Below are 9,272 nucleotides of genomic sequence, written 5' to 3'. Positions count from 1 at the left end.
TGACGTCAACTTATGTGTGTGTGGATTAATTCATTCCTTATCAATTTTTATGTCTAGTTACCTGGTGCGGTGCTCTGCGTGTTGAGCCCGCCTGCAGCGACCATGCATTCCATTGCTACGCCCGGTCAAGGCCCAGGGTGAATCCGACCCTGGTGTGGCTCCTCTTGGTAGGACCTTGGCCTTCACAATATACAAAGAAACATTTAGGTATTAACATAGCTCTGATCAGATTTTCGAAAGGTCACCCACAAAATTATATCCTCACTGTAAACATAAGGGATTAAACAGGAAAATAAGTGTCAAAATCTTAGGACACCATAGTATCTATTGAATTTCTGGATGGTACATCAGGTCATGCTCAAAGCCTCCTGGAAGAGGCTAGAACTTCATTCATTGGAGAACATCTCAGTGCAGGTAACAGTGGGTCAGGTCTTGCAGACCCCCATTTACTACACAGAGTTCTGAACATGAGTGACACTTTGGAGAATATTCTGGCGCTGGGTGGCAGCCTGAAGCAGAGGGAGCAGATAGCTGTATGGCCCTTGAGCACACCGGTTGTCGAAGGGGTCAGAGGTCTGATGCCAAAGGCTGGGGAAAAGAGGTGTTCCAAGCAAGTCCTAGAGACCACCGGGGCTTAAGGCCATTGAACGGAGATAGAGGAGCAAGAGTTCAGGGTTCGGGTTTCAGTTTGAGAGGTCAGGTCCATGCGTTCACTGGTTTCTCTCTAGGGAAAGAAAGTAAAGGATGAGTAGGAGTCAGCAGGTATGACGGAGAGGAGACCATGGGACAGGAGTGGGGACTGTGGGGCGAAGGAGGGTTTTAGATGAGATCCTACAGCTTGTCTCTCGTCCATGTGGTTGGAGGCAGGGATGAGGGGGGCCTCCACAGCTCCATAGAAAGGAAAGCGTGGAATTAGGGGCCAGTGGGAGGTTTGTGGTATTAATTAAAGTCAACCATTCAGGCTGCTTTTCTGTCACCTTCAGTGACACTCTCGTGTGCCCTGGGGGAGGGGGACCTGCGGGGAGAGCTGGCCTCCAGACAAGCCCTGTCCCAGGCCTTCCCCCAGTCTCTTGGGAAGCCCCAGATCCCACTCCACCGAGTGCACGCCAAGAGGAAAACTCAGAGACAAAACCGCGGTCTGGGACGGGGTTTTTGGACTTGTGTGGCAGGAGTTTAGTGGGGAAGCCGCGCGGGAAGAATTCGCGGCTGCAAGAGCTGGGCTTAGGCGGTTCTCGAGGTCCCCTGAATTGGCTAGATTCATGCCGATGCAGAAACCCCTGGGTCCGCGTGCTAGGCTCAGGTTGGCCCCAGGGCCTCCTCTCCCCGCAGTCGAGAGCAGCAGGAACCCAGAGGAGCCAGGGCCCAGTCCTGGACCGCGCCCCTCCTCTGGCGTGCGGCCCGGGAAGGCCCTGGGTTTGGCCCGGAACCGGCGGGGCCTTGAGTTGGGCAGGGCTCAGGGGGCGGGGCTACGCTGGGCGGGGCTCAGCGGGGCGGAGCTCCAGGGGGCGTGGCCGTGGGCGCGGATAGGTGGGACCTAGGCAGGAGCAGGGCGGCTCCTCGGAGGCGGGGCCTAGATCGTGGGTGGGGCCGTGCACGGGGCGGGGCTTGGTGTCGCGCGCGTATCCCGGTTGGGGGCTCTGCCGGAGCGGGGCCCTAGGAGCGGACAGGCGGGGTCTGCGCCGGTCGCCTCGCGGGCTCGGCTCCCGCGAAGAAGCTCCACTCGAGCGCCCGCCCGAGGAGGCTGCTCCGGAGCGGCGGGCGAGGTCCACCCCTCGGCCGCGCGCCTGCGCCGCCCGGTTCCCGCAGCTTGGGTGGGGGATCGAGGCCGCGGCGGCTCCGCGCCCGGCTGCGCTCCTGTGCGCGGGGCCGGGGCGGGCAGGGAGCGGCGGCCGCGGCGGATCGCTCGGAGGGCGGCGGCTTGGACGCTTAGAGCCATGGCGGCCCCGGAGCCGGCGCCCAGGCGGGGCCGGGAGCGGGAGCGGGAGGACGAGAGCGAAGACGAGAGCGACATCCTGGAGGAGAGCCCGTGCGGCCGCTGGCAGAAGCGGCGGGAGCAGGTGGGCACCGCGGGGTGTCTCTGGGGCAGTCTGAGGCCGGAAACCTCTCCGCCGCCTCGAGCAGGCGTCCTCCCTCTCGGACCCCTTAGGCCAGGCCTCCACGCCCTGGCGAAAAACCTCAGGGCAGTCTGCTCCCCGGACCACTTCCCCACATCTCTGGGGACCAGCCAGCAATCCCCCCACCCCCTCGGGAAACATCCTCCACCCCCGAATCCTGCTCTGAACCCCCTCGGCTCCGCCCTGGATGCTCGCAGCTTTGCCCAAAGCGGCTGTGGGAAGGGTGCGGGCTGAGACCAAGCCCCCACTGCCCCCCTGACACACCAGAGCACGCGTCTCCCCAACCCCACCGCCAGGTGAACCAGGGGAACATGCCCGGGGTCCAGAGCACCTTCCTGGCCATGGACACGGAGGAGGGCGTGGAGGTGGTGTGGAACGAGCTGCACTTCGGCGACAGGAAGGCCTTCTCCGTGCACGAGGTGAGCCCCGCTGCGACCCCCGTCCCTCTCCCGTGACCGCCCCGTGACCGCCGCCCCCCTTCCCAGGAGACGATCCAGACCATGTTTGAGCAGCTGGCATTGCTCGACCACCCCAACATCGTCAAGCTGCACAAGTACTGGCTGGATGCCTCGGAGACGCGCGCGCGGGTGAGCCACGGGCCCGGCCGCGGCGGGCGGGGCACCGGCGGGCGGGGCAGCCGCGGGCACCCACCCCAGCTGGCGGAGCCCGCGAGCCCGCCTGCCCCGCAGGTCATCTTCATCACAGAGTACGTGTCCTCGGGCAGCCTCAAGCAGTTCCTCAAAAAGACCAAGAAGAACCACAAGGCCATGAACGCCCGGGTATGGGGAGTGGTCTTGGGCTGCGCGGAGCACAGGTCGGGGTCGGGCGCCATCTGGGACGGAGGTGGTGCGGGGCGCGGGGCGGCTTGGGGAACAGGAACGGGGTTGGTCCCGGGAGGGGACGCGGTGTTAGCACCGCGGGCCCAGCCGCCTCTTCCCGCCGGTCCGACGGAGTGCATCCGCCGCCAGGCCTGGAAGCGTTGGTGCACGCAGATCCTGTCCGCTCTCAGGTGAGGGCCTGGGCCTGCCCGCGCGCCCGCCCCGGCGCGCCCCCGCCTCCCTAGCGTCCCCTCACCCTGCTCCGCCTGCCCCCTTCACCTCGCCCGCAGCTTTCTGCACGCCTGCAGTCCCCCCATCATCCACGGGAACCTGACGAGTGACACTATCTTCATACAGCACAACGGCCTCATCAAGATCGGCTCCGGTGCGGGCGGGGCGGGGCGGGGCGGGGCTGGGCAGGGCAGGAGGGCAGGGCTAGGGGACCTTCGAGAACCTAGGGCAGAGGATGCCCAACGCCCCACCGCGTTGACGCCACTCTTTCTCCCCTCTGGCCGGCGCAGTGTGGCACCGCATCTTCTCCAATGGTGCGTGGGGCCTCTGGGGGATGGAGGGCCGTGGAGACGACCGGTCCGCTCATCCCCCGCGCTTTCCGTAGCGCTCCCGGATGACCTGCGAAGCCCCATCCGCGCCGAGCGGGAGGAACCGCGGAACCTGCACTTCTTCCCACCGGAATATGGCGGTGAGTCCAGGAGGGCCCGCCTCCTTCCTGCGCCCCGCATCCGCCCCGCCGGCCCTGACTCGTTCTCCCTGTTTGCAGAGGTTGCCGATGGCACTGCCGTGGACATTTTCTCCTTCGGGATGTGTGCACTGGAGGTAGTGGCCCCACTGCCTCTCCCAGCTAGCTCGCCCCCACCCTCTCGCCTGTGCTGTCCCTCCCCCTGTGTGACCTGGCCCTGCCCCCAGATGGCTGTTCTGGAGATCCAGGCCAATGGAGACACCAGGGTCACAGAGGAGGCCATTGCTCGTGCCAGGCACTCGCTGAGTGACCCCAACATGCGGGTAAGCAGCTCGCCTCGCCCCTTCCAGCTGGGGGGGGGGGGCGCTCTGGCAGGCCTGCAAATGCAGCCCTCAGTGCTGCGGAGGGGTGTGCCAGCCCGCTGCACAGGGGCCTGCCGACAAGGAGGGCCTCACTGGGAGAGCATGTCAGGCTCCAGGCCTGAAGGCTCTTAAGGGCACGTGCTAAGGTCAGGGAAACCGGAGATGTGGTCCGTGTGTGGGCACTACTGTTATGCCCGTTTTATAGGTAGAGGAACTGAGGTTCACGGAAACAAAGCATTTGCCCCAGGCTTTAGAGTAAGTTAGTAGAGCCAGCGTTTGCACCCGGGTCTGCCTGACTCCACGTCCCTGCCTTTAAGGCTTCACAGAACAGGCTAGAGATGATGCGGCCTTAGCTTGTATGGGGATACGGTGGCCAGGGGACAAGCAAAGAGAGTATCGGATGGAAGCTGCATCCACAACCTCTCTGGCCAAAGCCTGGGGACTGTCTGGCTTGACCACATGGCCCCTGGGGACGGGGGAGGGAAGTGTTGGGGCCTAGATGGGACTGGCGGGGAGGTGAGACCAGGATAGGCAGGAGAGGCCGTGCAGGATGAGTACGCGGCTGGTGGCAGGGACCCTTCGAGGTTGTCTCCAGAGTTGCGCCTGAGCCGGGGCAACCAGAAGAGGGGCGGGCTGTGGTAGGTGGGTTTGTGTTGGGCCATGTGACCTCTGGGGGCCTGGACTGCTCTGATGGCACGCTGCCAGCCCCAGGGCTGCAGTGTAGACTTCATCTATGACTTGGGGATGACAACACCGACCCCCTCCACCCCAGGACTTCTATGAGGGTTACGGGAGGTAGAGCACGGGGAGTTCTGGGCCCCGAGCCTGGCATTCCTGTTTGCAGGACCAGGTCCTGATTTGGCTGCTATTGGGATGCTCTTCCCTCTGCACATTCCCGCATGAGGCTCCCTGGGAATGATGGGACCCTTGGGGTCTGGGGACTTCCTGTGCTCACCTGTGGGTCCAGAGCAGAGCCCCTCCAGCTCACACAGCCGGCCTCCTCTCCACACCGCAGGAGTTCATCCTCTGCTGCCTGGCCCGCGACCCCGCCCGCCGGCCCTCCGCTCACAGCCTGCTCTTCCACCGCGTGCTCTTCGAGGTTCACTCGCTGAAGCTCCTGGCAGCTCACTGCTTCATCCAGCACCAGTGTGAGGGCCGCAGGCCGGGGGCGCGCCGAGGCCCAGGCTCGGGGTGAGGGCGGGGACTTCGGGGCCTAGAGCTCGGGGTCCGCCGGCCTGAGTCCTCCTATGGCCTGCAGACCTGATGCCTGAGAATGTGGTGGAGGAGAAGACCAAGTCGACAGACCCACACGCGGTCCTGGCGGAGATCCCGCGGCCCTCCCGGCCCCCGCTGCAGTGGAGGTGAGAGGCCCGCGCCCAGAGGCCGCCCCTTGCCGCACGGCCAGCCCCCACCCTCGGTCCTGCCCAGTCGGCTGGCCAGCACCCTCATGTGCCTCTCGTGCCCATGCCAGGTACTCGGAGGTCTCGTGCTTGGAGTTGGACAAATTCCTGGAGGATGTCAGGTAAGAGCTGGCATGAGGTTGGGGAACAGTGGCTGGCAGGCCCGAGCCCCCAGCCACCCCTGGCCTGCCCCTAGAAACGGGATATACCCCTTGATGAACTTCGCTGCTGCTCGGCCCTTGGGGCTGCCCCGTGTGCTGGCCCCACCTCCAGAGGAGGCCCAGAAGGCCAAGACCCCAACGCCAGAACCTTTTGACTCAGAGACCAGAAAGGTGAGCCCCCATCCCACTGCATCTCGGCAGCCCACCACCTAGAGCGGTGGTCTCAGGGGCTTCGAACCCCCCCAGCCCTGCTCTCCTCCAGGCCGCCAGAGGCCAGGTCCTGGATGACCAACTGCGGGGGTTAGAGGGGAGAGCACGCTAGAATGTCCGCCTTCCAAGAGGCTCCTTGCCCCCGATGCTGCTGCTTATCCCCGTACACACTGCTCCCTGACTCCACCTGCTCCAGGTAGCCTTCGTCTGGTACTCTCGTGTCCCCCAGGACTCTCCGATCTCGCGACCTTGGCTTGCCGACTCCCTGACACTCATGTCCCATGTCTCCTGCAAGGCCTCCCACCTCGTGTTTTCTCCAACCTCTCCTCCTGGAGGCTCCGTCCCGGCTAGGGCCTCCCTCTCTCCCTTTCTGTGTCCACCCGCTGGGTTCCAGAAGCTCTGGCTTTGGCCTTGAGTGGGTGCGTGGCCAGCCCTCTGATCTGCGCCACCTCCATTCCCCACCCGGATGCTGCACCGGTCCCCTGCCTGGCCTCCTTCGCCCTGGCATCCCTCCAGACTGCAGCCGGACCTCGAGTTGTAATGGCCAGAGTTGTCCAGAGAGTCCGCGGGGTGCGGTCTGAGCCCCAGGCGCTCCGAGGCCTGGTCCTGCCGGCGTCCCGCGCCTCCGCGCTGTCACCCCCTGCCGATTAGCCCTTCCCCGGTCCCCACGGCTCCCTCCTTGCTCAGGCGTTTCCGCCCGGGGTTCTCCCACTCGTCCTCCAGACCCGGCGTCTGGGAGTTTCCCTCAGCAGTCCGGGCGGCTGCCAGTGAGGCGTCCTTTCCAGGCTCCCCTTGGAGACTGTCCCCATTCCTGGTCCTTACTGTTCTTTCTGGGCCCCTTTGAGGCACCTCTGCTCTGGCCCCTCGGTTGCCAAGTGTGAGCCCTGTGGGTGACCTTGGGCCCTGCCACCCCCAGGTGATCCAGATGCAATGTAGCCTGGAGAGAAGTGAGGACAAGGCGCGCTGGCACGTGAGCCGGGCCCCGGGCTGGGGGGCAGGGCGGGGGAGGGGCGGCGCCTGCAGCCGACCTTGCCTTCCTGCCTCCGCAGCTCACGCTGCTTCTGGTGCTGGAGGACCGGCTGCACCGGCAGCTCACCTACGACCTCCTTCCAAGTATGTTGGGCAGGGACCCAGGGGTGGGGGGGGGACCCTGGGCAGGGCTGGCCAGGCAGCGGTGGCCTCACGCCTTGCCCCACGCCCCTGCCCGTGCCCCCGCTGCAGCTGACAGCGCGCAGGACCTTGCAGCTGAGCTGGTGCACTACGGCTTCGTCCACGAGGTGTGCGGGCCGCACGGGCTGGGCCGGGAGGGCGGAGGGTAGGCCGTGCCCCTCCGTCCCCCCACGCCTCCTTCCTGCCCCGCAGGAAGACCGGGCCAAGCTGGCTACCTTCCTGGAGAGTGCCCTCCTCAAGCACCGTGGGGCTCAGCCATGACGTGCCCAGCCCCCCGTGTAGGGAGGCTGGGGGCCAAGTGTCGTGGACCAAGGGCTGCCCTCTGCCTGCCGGCCTGGGGGCCAAGGACCAAACGCCTGCCAGTGAGGAACCTCCACCCTGCACAGCTGCCAAGAGTCCCTGGGGGTCGGGGTGGTGGGCTGGGCCCACAAGGGCTGGGCGGGGGCAGCCCTCCTGGGGTGGGCGGGGGGCTGGTCAGGCCCCACTTGTAACTCACCAGTCCTCCCCATATCCTCTATCTCCCGGCCGAGAGTCCTGGCCCATGCCAAGCTGTCTGGTCAGTGGCTGAGCCCTGCGCACAGGGGCAGCCACCCTGTAGGGAGCCACAGTAGGGGGGTCAGCCCTGGACAGATGTCTGCTGAGGGCAGCGCCCCACCCTGAGTGGTACCCAGACACAAACAGGGAGCCCCCACCTCAAGGCAATGGTGAAGCACCTGTAGTTGTCAGACACGGTGCTGGGCGCTAGGCAGGGCCAAGACCTGGTGGGAGAAGCAGACCGCAGGACACTCCAAGAAGGCCCTGTCGCCAGCACCACGTGGCTCTCGCACCCCATCCAGTGTCCAGCGCACTTGTCCTGCGCTTCTCCGAGGCTGCCACCTGCCTCCTCCCCGGACACTCTCCTGGCCCCCGCAGCCCCTGCAAAGGGCTCTTTTCCCTCCACATTCCCTGGAAGGCTGAAGTCAGGCATCCTCCCTGCTCCTCCCAAGCTTACCACCCACCCCAGTGACCTTCGCCTCCTCTTGGGGCAGCCCCCCCCCCACCGCAAGTCCTGAGGATAGTGGCTCCCAGCTCCCTGTATCCCCCACTCAACCCCCTACTGCCCCCCACCCTCTGTTGCCCTGGCCTCGATTCTGTTGGATCTCTTCCATTTTCAAATTTAAATATTCTTAAACATTTTAAATTGCATGTATAAATTTAGTGCATTCAGGGCTCTTTTTAAGCATTTTAAATGCCAAACCGTTTAAAGCTCACCACTGTATTAATTCCCTGTTGCTGCTATAAGAATTTACGACAAACATAGTGGCTTAAAACAACATAGATTTATTCTAGTTCTGTAGATCAGAAGTCTGGCACGGGTCTCAGCAGACTGAAATCCAGGCGTTAGCCAGGCTGCATTCCTTCCTGCAGGTTCTGGGGGAGAGTCTGCTTCCTGCTCTGCCGGGCTGGTTGTTGACTCGCAGGTGTCAGCTGCCGTGCTCGGCACTGGGCAGAGATCCATCTCCTTGCAGGGGGAGGGCCAAGGTCCCCAGTTACTCGCCTGTGGTAATTTGAAGGCCCTTCTCAGCTTCTAGAAGCTGCCACATTCCTTGGCTCACGGCCCTTCCTCCATCTTTAAAGCCAGCAACGGCGGCTGGAGTCCATCTCATCAACCGTGTGTCTGGTTTTCTGCAGCCAGAGAAGCTTCATGTGATTAGGCCGAGTCCATCTGGGTGGGTAATCCAGGACGGTCTCCCGATCTTAAGGTCCTGTTGCCATTTGGTCACATTCCCAGGTTCTGGGGTCAGGGCATGGACTTTGGGGTGTCCTCAGTCCACCTACCACACCACATCACCCTAACCAAAACCCAAGGAAAAACAAACTCACCAAGGCACATCAAATAAACTACATGTACAAAAGTAGTAACTCTCAAGTTATATTAAACATTTCAATACTCCTTATAAGGTTATTCAAGTGCTTACACTTTCAACCTAAGGTCACATGTCTGAAATAACTTCCAGGCCTAGTTGTTAATCCTGATCCTGAGCCGGGTGGCTCTGCGTCCTCTGAAAAAGTTTGGGTGTCAAATGCGCGATGGGCTGGACCAGCAATTAAACCGAACTCAGGAGTGTGGGCTCTGCTGCTGCTTCATTTAATCAGGACTATATTGAGGTTTTCATTTTAACTTTTACCTTTTTAAAGCTACATACATACTATATGAAAAGTGGAATTTCTTTTTGGGCCAATAATAAATAACTAATAAATGCAGTCTCCAGCCCTGATCCTTTCCAAATTCAACTCTTAATCGTTTCTCCAGGCATTTAGTATCTGTGTTTCACAAACCACACACATGCTTTTACTGTT

The 9,272-nt window shown here is 62.7% G+C and overlaps 1 protein-coding gene across 6 annotated transcripts; it reads left to right on the top strand.

Annotated features, from left to right (window-relative positions):
- The first annotated feature begins 1,610 nt into the window (after positions 1-1,610).
- Positions 1,611-9,176, top strand: NRBP2 (nuclear receptor binding protein 2). Of its 6 annotated transcripts, XM_016139269.2 has the most exons (18): positions 1,614-2,057; positions 2,411-2,533; positions 2,600-2,701; positions 2,804-2,893; positions 3,083-3,123; positions 3,223-3,317; positions 3,454-3,477; positions 3,549-3,632; positions 3,711-3,766; positions 3,857-3,952; positions 5,007-5,139; positions 5,250-5,352; positions 5,463-5,513; positions 5,588-5,723; positions 6,679-6,732; positions 6,812-6,875; positions 6,984-7,039; positions 7,125-9,176. In XM_016139269.2, exons 1-18 carry the CDS (start codon positions 1,935-1,937, stop codon positions 7,191-7,193), a joined length of 1,500 nt encoding a protein of 499 aa, XP_015994755.1. In that variant the 5' UTR covers positions 1,614-1,934; the 3' UTR covers positions 7,194-9,176. The 6 variants fall into 6 exon arrangements, 3 of the variants coding, with proteins under 3 accessions (XP_015994753.1, XP_015994755.1, XP_015994756.1); XM_016139267.2 differs by having other exon boundaries at positions 1,612-2,057; positions 2,804-3,123; XR_001596214.2 differs by lacking the exons at positions 6,984-7,039; positions 7,125-9,176 and adding an exon at positions 5,815-5,958 and having other exon boundaries at positions 1,611-2,057; positions 2,804-3,123.
- Positions 9,177-9,272: the final 96 nt, after the last annotated feature.

The sequence above is a fragment of the Rousettus aegyptiacus genome, unplaced genomic scaffold, assembly GCF_014176215.1.
Source record: "Rousettus aegyptiacus isolate mRouAeg1 unplaced genomic scaffold, mRouAeg1.p scaffold_m13_p_15, whole genome shotgun sequence".
Classification (NCBI taxonomy): Eukaryota; Metazoa; Chordata; class Mammalia; order Chiroptera; family Pteropodidae; genus Rousettus; species Rousettus aegyptiacus.
This window is presented reverse-complemented; position numbering and strand designations above follow the sequence as displayed.

Bases quoted from the DNA above. Each gene is read 5' to 3' on its own strand.
- NRBP2 (XM_016139267.2), top strand. From the start codon at position 1,935: ATGGCGGCCCCGGAGCCGGCGCCCAGGCGGGGCCGGGAGCGGGAGCGG. The intron at 3,318-3,453 runs GTGCGGGCGGGG...TGGCCGGCGCAG, and splicing joins CCTCATCAAGATCGGCTCCG to TGTGGCACCGCATCTTCTCC. The intron at 6,876-6,983 runs GTATGTTGGGCA...CCCCCGCTGCAG, and splicing joins CACCTACGACCTCCTTCCAA to CTGACAGCGCGCAGGACCTT.